Genomic DNA, 16,425 nt, shown 5'->3' on the forward strand with positions numbered 1-16,425 from the left:
GCATAACCACCTGGCATATCCACCTGGCATATCCACCTGGCATATCCACCTGGGCTGTAGACGCCAGTCAGTCAGCCTCTGTGGCATCACAGCAAGACCATATGATGTTTTGTTTTGACAAAACAATAAACACCAAACAAACCTCTGATAATACTTGTATTTCCCTTTTGACCCACATTTTAACCGCAGAATATCAAAAGTGGCACATAAACACGAGCCACATGCACGAACCAATCAGATGCTCGAGGGGAGGGGGCGTTACTGCAGATCCAGGATCCAGAAAGACCATATTAACATTTGACAAAACAATACACACCGTGCCTTCCTTCTCAGAAACATTGGCAACTGTCAAATAGAGTGATGGCGAAGACTTACTACAGAGAAACGGAGATTTTGAGTGCCCAGCTTTTATATGCCTCGTGTTGTTTCTGTTCAACATATACGTTATGCATGTGTGGGAGTGAAAGAGAAGAAGAGAGAATGATGCTTGGCATTCGTTAAGTTCCAGTATTTGTGTTCATGTTTTCACGTCTCTCTGTTTGTCAGGGTAAGATGGGTGACATCGGACCGCAGGGACCTCCCGGCCCACCAGGACCTGAGGTAAGACAACAAACACTGATATCATTAAACTGAACCAATCATAAAAACCTCCCGGCCCACCAGGACCTGAGGTAAGACAACAAACACTGATATCATTAAACTGAACCAATCATAAAAACCTCCCGGCCCACCAGGACCTGAGGTAAGACAACAAACACTGATATCATTAAAGCCACACTCTGTTAGATGTGTGATATTACAGTCTGTAGCATGCTAATTGAGCTACTGATAGTGCTCACTATTCTATCATCAAACGTCTTTCATATAAATGGTAAAAAAAAGCAAACTGAGCCAATCATAAAAACATATCATCTTGATATAAATGTCTGTTCCTACACAGTGTCGTTTTAGTCAAGTTCAAATTCTTGCTCTGCTGGGACCCTATCGTGCACCTGTCCTATTACCTGTCAGAGATGAGATTGTTTCAAGTTCCAGTTTCAACTTTTAGTGTCCCAGAGGGAAATTGGTGGCAGAGATGAGACAGCAGAGATGGGACAGAGAAACGGCCCCTGCTCTATTACCTGTGTTCTGTCCAGAGGACAGGTTGTAAACAGATACAGCGGGACAGGATGGAAGTCACTGATCCTCCAGTCTAAACACAAACATGACCATAAAACACTATAACTACACGAACACCATAAAACCCTACCAGCCCCACGTCTCGCTCTGTGTCTTTACTCTCTAATTAGACCGTGTGTAAAAGCAACTTAGGTCCACATAACTCTAGTTATTGCCTGATGGTGCCTTTGTTTGGCGTCTATCACTATGGTTGCTCCCAGGTTGTGTCAGCTGAACATACACAAAGAAAGTTACATCGACACACACACAGATAAGAGTGTGTAGAAGCGATGGGCACAGGTCCAGTGTAGTGATTTTTTTTAATGATATCTACAGTACCAGTCAAAGGTTTGGAAACGCCAACTCATTCAAGGGTTTTTCTTTATTTTTTTACTATTTTCTACACTGTAGAATAATAGTGGAGACAAAAACTATGAAAAGACCAACACACGGAATCATTTAGTAACCAAAAAAAGTGTTCAACAAATCTAAATATATTTTATATTTGAGATTCTTCAAAGTAGCCACCCTTTTCCTTGATGACAGCTTTGAGCACTCTTGGCATTATCTCAACCAGCTTCATGAGGTAGTCACCTGGAATGCATTTAAATTAACAGGTGTGCCTTGTTAAAAGTTCATTTGAGAAATTTCTTTCCTTCTTAATGCATTTGAGCAAATCAGTTGTGTTGTGACAAGGCAGGGGTGGTATACAGAATATAGCCCTATTTGGTAAAAGACCAAGTCCTTATTATGGCAAGAACAGCTCAAATAAGCAAAGAGAAATGACAGTCCATCATCACTTTAAGACATGAAGGTCAGTCAATCCAGAACATTTCAAGAACTTTGAAAGTTTCTTCAAGTGCAGTCGCAAAAACCATCAAGCGCTGTGATGAAACTGGCTCTCATGAGGACCACCACAGGCAAGGAAGACCCAGAGTCACCTTTGCTGCAGAGGATAAGTTCATTAGTTACCAGCCTCGGAAATTTCTGCCCAAATAAATGCTTCAAAGTTCAAGTAACAGACACATCAAAATATCAACTGTTCAGAGGAGACTGCGTGAATCAGACCTTTACGGTCAAATTGCTGCAAAGAAACCATTACTAAAGGACACCAATAAGACGAAGAGACTTGCTTAGGCCAAGAAACATGGGCAATGTGAGACGCAGAGTAGGTGAACAGATGATCTCCGCATGTGTGGTTCCCACCGTGAAGCGTGGAGGAGGAGGTGTGATGGTGTGGGGGTGCTTTGCTGGTGACACTGTTAGTGATTTATTTAGAATTCAAGGCACACTTAACAAGGATGGCTACCACAGTATTCTGCAGCGATACGCCACCCAAGTTTAACATGTGCTCTTTATGATTGAATGTAAAAATGAGGTGAATTCAAACATTTTATACTTCTCAAAGGGCACTGAATTGGTGGAACAACCCATCTATTGTTTAAATTTTCACATCCCAAGAGGTTAAATAAAAATAATGACTATGGTAAGTGCCTATTAAGTAACAGGGTTGACCGTAACAGGTTTGACAATTTCAACTTAATCAGCTGTAAATCCCCTCGTGAAAGGAATGGAAGCTTATGTGCAGCAGGGAGTGGCAATTGAATGCAAGCTTCACCAAAAACAAAGGAACACCACAAAACACCAGAAAATGGCCAAAAAGAGTAGAACCAGCTCACCGACTTTTACACTGTCATTTGACAAGTAGATGTTCAATGTTTCTTTTGAAATAAATATTTGAAAAGGAAAAAGTTTCACCATATTAAAATGAGAGTTCAGTTCACTTAACGCAGGTTGGCATTTATTGGAATGGCTCATGTACTGGAGGCAGCGCTGCAGGGTATTCACTAGCTGGCACAGCCACAAAGTCATAAAATCTCATTTGAAACACAATCCTAACCTTAAGCACACGCTAACCTTATGCCTAACCCTAACCTTAAGGCGGCAATCAGCAGTTCAAACAATAACGAAGTTAATTCCCTGGCTCTGTTTTGGTAAAAAAAGCTGAGGGATGTGTCTAGAGAAATGTAACCCCTCTCAAATTAAATGACAGAGCTTGGATGCAAGGACCGTCCATGAAAGGAAAATAGTTTAAACCGTATAGTGTTTGTTTCTATTGACTTTGTTTAAAAACATTGGAGTAAAACAAGTTCATATTTTGGTTTCTGATGGGGTACGGCAGTTGAATTGAGCTTATAAGGTAAGTTATATTCTTTAATAATCAATGGGTACATATTATTCATTTATGAGTCTAAAAATATATGTAGCAACTGCAGATTGACACTTCATGTTTTATTTAACTAGGCAGGTCAGTGAAGAACAAAATCTTAATTACAATGGCGGACCAATTGTGCGCTGCCCTATGAGGACTCCAGATTACAGGCAGTTGTGATACAGCCCAGGATCAAACCAGGATCTGTAGTGACACCTCCAGCACTGCAATGTTGTGCCTTGGACTGCTGCGCCACTCAGGAACCTGAAGACTAAAGGGCACATTTTTGTTTTCATAAATTTGTATAAGTATAGTCAAATGTTTTTTTTTAACCTTTATTTAACTAGGCAAGTCAGTTAAGAACAAATTCTTATTTACAATGACTACCTACCCCGGCCAAACCCGGACGACGATGGGCCAATTGTGCGCCGCCCTATGGGACTTCCAATCACAGCTGGATGTGATCCAGTCTGGATTCAAACCAGGGCCTCTAGCACTGAGATGCAGTGCCTTAGACCGCTGCACCACTCGGGAGCCCTTTTGACTTGGCCCAGAGAGATTCATCCCAATAATGGCAGAGAGATTCATCTCCAGGGTTGGCAGACGTAAATAAATAATAATCTTCAGAAATGACTTTGTCAAAACAACAAAATAACTAGGGCTTTACAATAATGGAAAAAAACTTGGGAGAAATGTTGGGGTTAAGTTGCTTAAAATCTTTGTAGAAGTCACAGAGGGTGCATGGAGGGACTTGTCAAAATTATGAATTTTACACTTTAGAAAGTTTCTTTCATATAAAAAAATCGGATTGATTAAATTCTCCGTGTGGTCTATATTAATGGACACTATTTAATATAGGCTTTTAAAATTCATCATTGGTGCACAATTTCTACTTAAAATATGAAAATGGATGCAAAAAAAAGCACTCATTTCGTGGAACGACCCAGATAAGACATAGTATTGAACTCGGGGGACAGAGTCCAACCTGGGAGGACAGGATACACTCGCCAAGCCAACTGAACCATCTGAGAAATACAGTTGTAGCACTCCTTAAATCCATTACAGAAATAGGTCAAGTAAGCTTTCCTTATTCCCTGTGTCACATTGGTTTTGATTTACTCTGTCTAGCATATATCTAACAGAGAGGAGATTAGGAAATCACCAGTAAAGGGAATAAACAGATCCATCTTGATGTGTGCATGTCATGTGAAACACATGTTTGAATCCAACAATGGCTCACTTTTTTATTGTCCATCCTAGAAACGTTAGAACTCTACTTTATGGGTCGTTGTGTTTCACTGTTTGTTGCCTCGTCAAGATCAAAGAGTCCAGAAAGGTTCACTCCATTTAACCCTATTAAAATGCCACACCTGTAAATCTGATGGGTCTCCATCCATTACTCCCTCCCCCCACCGCTCCAACCACTCTACCCCTTTCCCCCACCTCTGTTTTAACTGAGCCAGCCATGCCGTACTGAGGCAGGTGTGTTTGACAGTCTTCACCCAACATCGCTATCCATCACCTCCTTTACCGCATGTTCCGATAAGTCAGTTAAGCCCTGACTCTCTATAAATAGGTATTTATTACTGTTACCAACTGTGGCTTACAAAGTGGCTGTGTGCTCTCTGTTCTTATAATTGAGAATCCGTAAATTAAGTAGTGTATTTTTAAAAAAGAGGGTCAGTGGATCCAAATGCATCCCTCTCCCATGACCCTTATCCTGCCACAAATGGCAATGCACATGCATGTAGTCACGCTATGTGAAGCTGGAGACTCATATATCCCTCACTAGCTTTAAGCACCAGCTGTCAGAGCAGCTCACAGATCACTGCACCTGTACATAGCCCATCTGTAAAAAGCCCATCCAACTACCTCATCCCCATGCTGTATTTATTTATTTATTTATCTTGCTCCTTTGCATCTCCAGTATCTCTACTTGCACATTCATCTTCTGCACATCTACCATTCCAGTGTTTAATTGCTATATTGTAATTACTTCGCCACTATGGCCTATTTATTGCCTTACCTCCCTTATCCTACCTCATTTGCACACACTGTATATAGACTTTTTCTACTGTATTATTGACTGTATGTGTGTTTTATCCATGTGTAACTCTGTGTTGTTGTATGTGTCGAACTGCTTTGCTTTATCTTGTCCAATGTCGAACTTGTTCTCAGCTAGCCTACCTGGTTAAATAAAGGTTAAATAAATAAAATAAAATATGTGGAAATCCTACACTCTCTTTCTGTACGCAGATATACAGAAAGGATGATGTTATAGAATGGAATATAAAGTAATTTTATACATGTAGGTGTGTTCAGGAGTTCAGGTGTGTTGTGCTAGAAAGAAGGAGTTCAGTTGTGTTGTGCTAGAAAGAAGGAGTTCAGGTGTGTTGTGCTAGAAAAAAGGTGCGGCGTCAAATTTACACGATCACATCAGTCATGTGACTTACGATGTCAGTCAAAGAACTAGGTGGCTCCTTTTGAACTCTTTCTTTGTACTCTTGTCTTGTTTTCTCAGGGTTTTCCTGGAGACATCGGTGTGCCAGGTCCCAATGGCCCCCCTGGACCCAAGGTAAATCAAATAAAAAAGAGGCATGAACTGTTTTCACAACTCAACTCTATCCCACCAAAAAAGACTTAATCCTCAGTGTGTTTTTTTTCTCATGAGGGTTAATGTGTATGTTTTCACTAATATCCTGTTCTGGTTCAGGGTCTCCAAGGTGCCAGAGGGCCGCAGAGACCACCAGGGCCAAAAGGAATAGAGGTAATAGATTTTGATATTTTAAAATACTGCACAGACACAACTAAACAAGCAGGTAGCAATCCTGATCATTTGCGTAAAATGAGTTCAGTCAAGATAACGTGTTTTGCATTTGAGTATGAAACAGATGCGAGTTCATGGAGTCTGTTCATACTCGGCAATTGAACCTGCCACCAGTACTGAGGCAAACGTTACTAGTTTCAGGCTGCGCTGCCAGGCTCAGGTTGTGTGGAGTGGTCCCAGGGCATGTTCCACTGTACTGTATGATGTCATGATTCATCACAGGGTGCTAATAAAAACAAGGCAGGCCAAGCCCGGGAGTTTTCCAGGCAGTAGTGGAAAATAAGAACAGAATTCTTGGCCGTGTGTACAGTACGTACAGTGTTAGTTTTGGCATCCAACTCAACTGTGGTACAGAGTTGGGAGGTCCTGCGCTCTCTCTCTCCCTCTCTTTGCTGGCACAGAGTATTATTGTATAGCCCGGCAAGAATGCTGTGTAGTTCAATCACTATGGCACTGATGTAATTTCACTTTCACTTAAAACTGACCCGAGAAAATGCTTCAAAGCAGAACATGGTTTGTAGTAGAGACAGAAATCAGGGATGCTTAACATGTATTTATCAAATGCTCCTTCGGGTAGTGAACATGGAGAGAAACATCCAGGTCACTTTGATAGAGGGAACACAACGATTGATGGTTGTACGCACACACACACACACACACACACACACACACACACACACACACACACACAGGCCGTTGCATGACCTACAGTATGTGGCATGAACATTGTTCGATCTGTGCACATGGGATGAGATGGGACGAGAAATTGGAATTGTTATTCAGCCAGTGTTACTGCCAGTGCCAAGTGACATTACCATATCTCCATATCCAGCTGTATACAATGTATTGCACTGTGTTTAACAGTTTTACTGTGTTTTCAGGGGGATGAGGGGCCCCTTGGCCTTCCTGGTGGTCCTGGCCCCACTGTAAGTGTCTCCAGCCTGCCATCCTATCACATTATAAATAAACCACTGTGCATGTTTTCCTGTTGGCCCCAACCTCCACCAGGTGTTTCACATGTATTCGTTATTGCACAGGAATATAGATGAGATGTGATTCAAAACAAGCGTGAGTACCCTGTAATCAACCGTATTTGTTTTCATTTTCTCAGGGTAGACCTGGAAGGAAAGGCTACATTGGCGAACCTGGCCCAGAGGGACTGAAGGTAAGAAGTGACTATCAGCTTGAATACTGTACATAACAGAGGATGCTGGTGCGATGCGCTATAGGAGGACGGGCTCATTGTTTTGGTTGGAATGGAATAAATGTAATGGAGTCAAACTTGTGGTTTCCATATGTTTTGGTGTGTCTGATACCCGTTCCATAATTCCATTCCAGCCATTACAATGAGTCTGTCCTCCTATAGCCCCTGCCATTAGCCTCCTCTGGTACATACAGTATTGGTCTGTTTAGACAAACCACCAGCCTCCCAGACAACGTAATGTGAGTGGATCAAGTCCATTTGCTGATACAATCGAGTGTGTGTTTGTCTAACAATCTCTTTCCACCCGTGTTAAGTGTCTAACCGTGAGCTACCTTTCCAGAATGATTACAGAACAGTGAGCAATAACATTTACATTACATTTAAGTCATTTAGCAGACGCTCTTATCCAGAGCGACTTACAAATTGGTGCTTTCACCTTATGACATCCAGTGGAACAGCCACTTTACAATAGTGCATCTAGGTCTTTTAAGGGGGGGGGGGGAGGGGGTGAGAAGGATTACTTTATCCTATCCTAGGTATTCCTTAAAGAGGTGGGGTTTCAGGTGTCTCCGGAAGGTGGTGATTGACTCCGCTGTCCTGGCGTCGTGAGGGAGTTTGTTCCACCATTGGGGGGCCAGAGCAGCGAACAGTTTTGACTGGGCTGAGCGGGAACTGTACTTCCTCAGTGGTAGGGAGGCGAGCAGGCCAGAGGTGGATATACGCAGTGCCCTTGTTTGGGTGTAGGGCCTGATCAGAGCCTGGAGGTACTGAGGTGCCGTTCCCCTCACAGCTCCGTAGGCAAGCACCATGGTCTTGTAGCGGATGCGAGCTTCAACTGGAAGCCAGTGGAGAGAGCGGAGGAGCGGGGTGACGTGAGAGAACTTGGGAAGGTTGAACACCAGACGGGCTGCGGCGTTCTGGATGAGTTGTAGGGGTTTAATGGCACAGGCAGGGAGCCCAGCCAACAGCGAGTTGCAGTAATCCAGACGGGAGATGACAAGTGCCTGGATTAGGACCTGCGCCGCTTCCTGTGTGAGGCAGGGTCGTACTCTGCGGATGTTGTAGAGCATGAACCTACAGGAACGGGCCACCGCCTTGATGTTATTTGAGAACGACAGGGTGTTGTCCAGGATCACGCCAAGGTTCTTAGCGCTCTGGGACGAGGACACAATGGAGTTGTCAACCGTGATGGCGAGATCATGGAACGGGCAGTCCTTCCCCGGGAGGAAGAGCAGCTCCGTCTTGCCGAGGTTCAGCTTGAGGTGATGATCCGTCATCCACACTGATATGTCTGCCAGACATGCAGAGATGCGATTCGCCACCTGGTCGTCAGAAGACGACCATATCATAACCATATCGACATGTCTTGGTTCAAAGTTTTTTCTTTAAGTTAACGAAGGGTAGAATTCCAGACTTGTTTCTCATGTTACTTCATTAGAGCTAATTGTTGTGTACCAATGACTGTTTAGACTGAGTGTACAAAACATTAGGAACACCTTCCTAATATTGAGTTGCACCCCATTTTGCCCTCAGAACTGCCTCAATTCGTCGCGGTATGGACTCTACAAGTTGTCGAAAGCGTTCCACAGGGATGCTGGCCCGTGTTGACTCCAATGCTTCCCAAAGTTGTGTCAAGTTGGCTGGGTGACAAACCAAACCGTGTTACAGTTCTTAACACACTCAACCGGTGTGCCTGACTACCATACCCCATTCAAAGGCACTTCAGTCTTTTGGCACCGATTACCATACCCCATTCAAAGGCACTTCAGTCTTTTGGCACCGACTATCATACCCCATTCAAAGGCACTTCAGTCTTTTGGCACCGACTACCATACCCCATTCAAAGGCACTTCAGTCTTTTGGCACCGACTACCATACCCCATTCAAAGGCACTTCAGTCTTTTGGCACCCCATTCAAAGGCACTACCATACCCCATTCAAAGGCACTTCAGTCTTTTGGCACCGACTACCATACCCCATTCAAAGGCACTTCAGTCTTTTGGCTCCGACTACCATACCCCATTCAAAGGCACTTCTGTCTTTTGGCACCCATACCCCATTCAAAGACTACCATACCCCCCATTCAAAGGCACTTCTGTCTTTTGGCACCGACTACCATACCCCATTCAAAGGCACTTCAGTCTTTTGGCACCGACTACTAAAGGCACTTCTGTCTTTTGGCACATACCCCATTCAAAGGCACTTCTGTCTTTTGGCACCGACTACCATACCCCATTCAAAGACACTTCAGTCTTTTGGCACCGACTACCATACCCCATTCAAAGGCACTTCAGTCTTTTGGCACCGACTACCATACCCCATTCAAAGACACTTCAGTCTTTTGGCACCGACTACCATACCCCATTCAAAGGCACTTCTGTCTTTTGGCACCGACTACCATACCCCATTCAAAGGCACTTCAGTCTTTTGTCTTGCCCATTCACCCTCTAAATGGCACACAAACACAATCTATGTCTCAATTGTTTCATCGCTTAAAAATCCTTCTTTAAACTGTCTCCTCCCTTCCATCTACACTGATTGAAGTGGATTTAACAGGTGACGTCAATAAGGGATAATAGCTTTCACCTGGATAAACCACGGTCAGTCTGAGTCGCGGTTCCTGATGTTTTCTACACTCAAAACCATTGATCACGTGACACCATTCATTCTTATGTGAAGACTCAACACTGCATTGAAGCCAGATTAAGTCGGTTAAGATGGCTTCTCATGCAGACATGACATGCACAGTTTGAGCTACTCCAGGAAGTGACGTTGTTTACTCTCATTGAGTAAATCGAGTTGAAGGCTGACCGGGGTATTGCAGGTTGCCATTAGCAACTAAATATCCTTGGATAAGAGCGTCTGCTAAATGACTTAAATGTAAATGTAAATAACTTCTTCTGTGTGCGATTTAAAAGAATCAGTTCAAGGACATATTGTACTGTACATCTGGTGTATTAGAAGCAATTATAGGTACCGTGATTAATAATAATAATAATAATAATAATAATATATATATATATATATATATATATATATATATATATATATATATAACCACGAAGTTTGCCATTTTTCCATTCACTATAATGGGGGAATCCTGTTTTCTACTAACAATGCCTGCGGTACTGATATCAGCCTTGAACATCCGGGGCTAAAATGAAAGGAGCAGTCGGTTTGCCCTGGTGTGTACCCTGCACAATGCCTTGTGCCGTCACAATGTAGCAGAGGTTTATCAGTAGGAATTCCCCTTCAGTGTTTTCCTCAAAATGCCATGCAGTAAGTCAGTGTCTCTGCGTTGGGTACTTGGGTTAGTTCAAGGTGGGGCTGGTTGGTTGTCTAATAGATGTGTTGCGCCTCATTATTAAGACGGAGAAGGAATTCTCCCTGGGCTGTCATTAAAGCATAATGACAGCCCACAGGAGTGAAAGAAACAGAAACAGAGGAAATCAAGAGTGTCACCATGTGTGCTTTAATCATTTGTTTATTAACCCTGTGCAAGCTGTTGATCATGTGAAAGTGCAACCAACGGCTGGATCTTTAATGCACACAGAAAGCTAGCTAACTAATGTTCTGTTTTGATGTTCTGGTTTTCAGGGGGAGACAGGGGAACTTGGCGGCCTTGGAAAAAATGGACCGCAAGTGAGTCTGGAGTTTTGAGCTGACAATGCACACATGAAAACACCGCAGCGCTAGCGGCAAGATGAGATACTTCGAATTCGTTAATGTACAGCAATTGGAATAAGTAATTAAGCCACTACTTCCTGCCGAGAACATGAAGGTTTTCATGATGTTTTTCCCTTTCCCCATAGTATAGGAAGAACGTTGACGTAGAGTGGTTGGCTTTTGTTAGTCTGAGTGCAGTGATTGAGATGTAAGGGTCCTTAAGTGGTTTTGTAGGGTAGGGAGATGGAGGAGTGAAATGATAGGAAAGGAGGTGATGGTGGTAGAGGAGGAGAAGGCAGGGAGGAAGAGGTTGAGGATGAGGGGTACGGTGGTAGAGGAGGAGAAGGCAGGGAGGAAGAGGTCGAGGATGAGGGGTACGGTGGTAGAGGAGGAGAAGGCAGGGAGGAAGAGGTCGAGGATGAGGGGTACGGTGGTAGAGGAGGAGAAGGCAGGGAGGAAGAGGTTGAGGATGAGGGGTACGGTGGTAGAGGAGGAGAAGGCAGGGAGGAAGAGGTTGAGGATGAGGGGTACGGTGGTAGAGGATAAATAGAGAATAAGAGGAGTAGGAGGCAGGAGCATTGAGGAAACTACATTAGTATTTTTGATGTCTTGCTGTCATCCTTCTGACCTACAGTTACTGTAGTCCTAGAGAGGAATTTTCTCCATGCCTAAAACGAGTGTGTTTCTATCCAGAAATTGGCAGACCACCACTGTAAAGTATAAGGAGCTCCAGTCAGTGATGTTCTCTGGAAGTGACCTCATTTTGGACTTGCGTTCTTTTGTTTGTGCGAGACTCAATTGTTTGGGGAGTAAAAATGTCTCTTCAAGGAAACTAACTGCATAACTGGAATCGTGTTGTTGCCCTTAGCAACATACACAAACTGTACATGTATACAGTACAAATGCACTACAACAACAACATTGACTATCCAGATGTTTGGCCAGTGTCTTAATCAATCTATGATAATCAATCTTCATTCATCAATAACAAGTATTTTAATGGCTCCACCACTGATGGAACAAGAACATCAGTGGCCCAGCTAGTTTTTAAAACATCAGTGGCCCAGCTAGTTTATAAAACATCAGTGGCCCAGCTAGTTTTTAAAACATCAGTGGCCCAGCTAGTTTTTAAAACATCAGTGGCCCAGCTAGTTTTTAAAACATCTGTGGCCCAGCTAGTTTTTAAAACATCTGTGGCCCAGCTAGTTTTTAAAACATCAGTGGCCCAGCTAGTTTTTAAACATCAGTGGCCCAGCTAGTTTTTAAAACATCAGTGGCCCAGCTAGTTTTTAAAACATCAGTGGCCCAGCTAGTTTATAAAACATCAGTGGCCCAGCTAGTTTTTAAAACATCAGTGGCCCAGCTAGTTTTTAAAACATCAGTGGCCCAGCTAGTTTTTAAAACATCAGTGGCCCAGCTAGTTTTTAAAACATCAGTGGCCCAGCTAGTTTTTAAACATCAGTGGCCCAGCTAGTTTTTAAAACATCAGTGGCCCAGCTAGTTTTTAAAACATCAGTGGCCCAGCTAGTTTTTAAAACATCAGTGGCCCAGCTAGTTTTTAAACATCAGTGGCCCAGCTAGTTTTTAAAACATCAGTGGCCCAGCTAGTTTTTAAAACATCAGTGGCCCAGCTAGTTTTTAAAACATCAGTTTTTTAAACATCAGTGGCCCAGCTAGTTTTAAAACATCAGTGGCCCAGCTAGTTTTTAAAACATCAGTGGCCCAGCTAGTTTATAAAACATCAGTGGCCCAGCTAGTTTTTAAAACATCAGTGGCCCAGCTAGTTTTTAAAACATCAGTGGCCCAGCTAGTTTTTAAAACATCAGTGGCCCAGCTAGTTTTTAAAACATCAGTGGCCCAGCTAGTTTTTAAAACATCTGTGGCCCAGCTAGTTTTTAAAACATCTGTGGCCCAGCTAGTTTTTAAAACATCAGTGGCCCAGCTAGTTTTTAAACATCAGTGGCCCAGCTAGTTTTTAAAACATCAGTGGCCCAGCTAGTTTTTAAACATCAGTGGCCCAGCTAGTTTTAAAACATCAGTGGCCCAGCTAGTTTTAAAACATCTGTGGCCCAGCTAGTTTATAAAACATCAGTGGCCCAGCTAGTTTTTAAAACATCTGTGGAATAATACAATCACGTTGGATTGGTCTAATTAACTGTAAAACTGCAATGTTTCAAAAGTCTGTCTGTTGTTTTATGGTCCGGACAGTCTTCTGATACTCAATACAAACAACATGTTTTCCCATGCCAGAAATCTACACACAAGCCCCCCTAACATCTCATATCTTAATGCATTATGCCTCTCTGTGTTCATCAGGCCCCATGATGCTTATATTTGCAGTATGTGCGTTGTGGAACCCGCTGCCACCAAACACGCCATGTGTGCGTCTGATTGTTTTCATCCCAAATGACACCCAGAGCCCTGGTCAAAAGTAGTGCACTATGTAGGAAATAGGGTGCCATTTGGGACATACTCTGTTTTGTTGCATAGAAGAGCACATATCAGAGGTATTAACCACCCACCACAGACTGTTTCTAGCGAGCTAGGGCACTTTGAAGCCAAGGAGCCTCAGGCTCCATGTAAAGAAATATATATATCTGCTCGGAAAACACATGGAGGCTCTAATGAAGGCCATTACATCACTTTCCAAATAAATATCATCTGGAAGGTCTGAAGAGAGACTGTGGACAGGTTGGCTAACTGCGGGTTAGCCCTGGGTCAGCATATTCCTGGGCTGTTTGTGATTGTGTTCACTAAGGCTTCATTGTGTCACCTAGAGAGCCCTTACAGCAACATGTTGCCCATAAAGTGTTGGAACCCATCATTTATTGGTAGTTTGTAGGATGTGCTGTATTTTGGGCCAAGTTAGATTGGCTCGTCAAGTGTTCCATTTCAGTGTGACCCCCCCAATCAAATCACAGTAATAAAAAAATGAAATGCCTCCGAATTGAATTACTGCTGAGGGAATTGACAGATTCGTGCTTTGCTTTGAAACATGTGGGTGAGAGACTAGTAGCACTTGACAACAGAGAAGGTTCTCTTCTATAGTACCTACAAAGGTGATTTCAGTCTCTCTCCTTGGCTGCTGCTCTGCTCTACTTATAACCTTCACTGTGACACACATCTGAACCCAGGGCTAAGGAAGCAGACAGACACACACACACCTGAGAAAGCAGATCGCTGCAGACTGCAATTCGAAAACTGAAAGCCCCATCTGAAGAGGCCCTGTCATAGAGAGAAAGCCCTTGAACCAGTTTCCTACTGTTAAATGATACAGGATACTAGGCTTGGGGGGTATCCAGATTGTCATACCTTACATTTACATTTAAGTCATTTAGCACCTCCTTCCCGGGAGGAAAAGCAGCTCCGTCTTGACATCCAGTGGAACAGCCAGGTGGTGATCCGTCATCCAAATCTGATATGTCTGCCAGACATGCAGAGAAGCGATTACTTTATCACCTGGTCATTCAGAAAGGGGGGGTTTCAGGTGTCTCCGATTAATTGTGTGCTGTCTGCATAGCAATGTTCCACCAGGAGGACCATGTGAGGTTATGACAGAGCCAAGTGACTTGGTGTGGTAGCGAGAATAGGCCAGAGGGCCTAGAACAGAGCCCTGTTTGGGTGTACGCCAGTGGTGAGAGCGCTGGTGAGGTACAGATTGCTCGCCCGCCACCTGGTAGGCAGCACCATGGTCTTGTAGGGATGCAATCCAACGTGGGCCAGTGGAGATGCCCAGGAGAGGGTGGAGAGGAGGAACTGATGGTTCACCAGTATCGGGGCAGCCTGGATGAGGTCTAGAAGGATTTAATGCAGAGGAGGAGAGCCCAGCCAACAGCGGAGGGCCTCCAGTAATACAGACGGGAGATGACAGTCTCAGTTGAATGACTAGTCTTGAAACCTGACTGATTTGGATCATGAACCTAAGAACGTCATTCTGAGTTAGAGATAGCGGGGTGTTGGCCAGGATCACGCCAAGAGTTTTGGAGGGAAAAGAAACAAGGGATACTGGTCTGTAGTTGTTGACATCAGGGATCGGTGCAGTTTTTTCAGAAGGAAGAGCAACTCTCTTGCCGAGGTCAGCTTGAAGACAGAATACCAGAAGGGGAAAGGAAAGATTAATTGTGTATGTCCAGATATGAAGACAGATACCTTCATGCCGACCTTGTGCCATACCCTGGATATTCGGTAATGCAGGCACTGAACACAAGGGGCACTATTTTCTAACCCCACTGCCTCTGTTATCCGAATGTTAGCAATGCTAACAAGTACATGTCAAAACCCATAGAGAATACTAAGTAAATGCTAAACAGCCTCTGACCAAAACTATTTAAAGGAAAGACATCCCAATTCAGAGGGTGGAAAGGATTATGGTTCAAGTAACTAAAAATGTGACTCGCAGGATGAGAGCAAAGGACTGTAAGACTTAGCCAATAGCTACTGACCCCCAGACCATCAAGCTGTTGAATGCCACCACTAGTCTTGAAACCTGCTCCCCCGATTTGGATCAAAAACTGTAATTCTGGCCAGATAGCTACTACCCCCAGACCATTCAAGAGTTTTGAATAGCCACCAAAGAAGGGATACTGGTCTGTAGTTGTCACATCAAAAACTGTAAGACTGGCCAACTAGCTACTACCCCAGACCATCAAGCTGCTGAATAGCCACCACTAGTCAGCTACCTGCTCCCCCCACTGCCTCGTCCAAAATGTAAGACTGGCCAATAGCTACTACCCCCAGACCATCAAAACTGCTGAATAGCCACCACTAGTCAAACCTGCTCCCCAGCCTCGTCCAAAACTGTAAGACTGGCCAATAGCTACTACCCCCAGACCATCAAGCTGCTGAATAGCCACCACTAGTCAGCTACCTGCTCCCCCGTCCTCGTCCAAAAACTGTAAGACTGGCCAATAGCTACTACCCCCAGACCATCAAGCTGCTGAATAGCCACCACTAGTCAGCTACCTGCTCCCCCGTCCTCGTCCTTCCCTTCCAGACTAATCCTACCCACCCAGGTGAAATGAAGATAGGTGAAATGAAGAACACTATCTTCCTTATCCCCTAACGTACTGCAGAAGTCGACCGAAGGTATTTATTTAAAAGAGCAGCAACAAATATTAATGTCTTACAAAACTTAAAGGAAATTGTTTCAATAGTGTTGGAATATACGGTACACCGCCATGTCCCAATTCATGCCTCAATTAAGGGATTTTGTATGGATCTGGAGACACTAGTGTTCCCATGTTTCCCAAGGCTGCCTGCCTTTACCTTTACTCACAGACACTACAGTACAAATCAGTTGCCTGCATGCCTGGGGCTTCGCTGGGACTTATACCTTACAGTAGAGGTGTGTTCTGCGGT

At 43.8% G+C, this 16,425-nt stretch overlaps 1 protein-coding gene across 1 annotated transcript in view; it reads left to right on the plus strand.

Moving 5' to 3' along the window:
• LOC115145412 (collagen alpha-1(XXIV) chain-like) overlaps positions 1-16,425 on the plus strand; it is a 213,867-nt gene that overhangs the window by 110,048 nt on the left and 87,394 nt on the right. Inside the window, exons 19-24 of the mRNA XM_065002804.1 lie at positions 547-600; positions 5,892-5,945; positions 6,084-6,137; positions 7,079-7,123; positions 7,309-7,362; positions 10,999-11,043. Of these exons, the coding sequence (XP_064858876.1) occupies positions 547-600; positions 5,892-5,945; positions 6,084-6,137; positions 7,079-7,123; positions 7,309-7,362; positions 10,999-11,043 (306 nt within the window). The remainder of the gene's footprint in view (positions 1-546; positions 601-5,891; positions 5,946-6,083; positions 6,138-7,078; positions 7,124-7,308; positions 7,363-10,998; positions 11,044-16,425) is intronic.

Source organism: Oncorhynchus nerka, linkage group LG17, assembly GCF_034236695.1.
Source record: "Oncorhynchus nerka isolate Pitt River linkage group LG17, Oner_Uvic_2.0, whole genome shotgun sequence".
Taxonomy (NCBI): Eukaryota; Metazoa; Chordata; class Actinopteri; order Salmoniformes; family Salmonidae; genus Oncorhynchus; species Oncorhynchus nerka.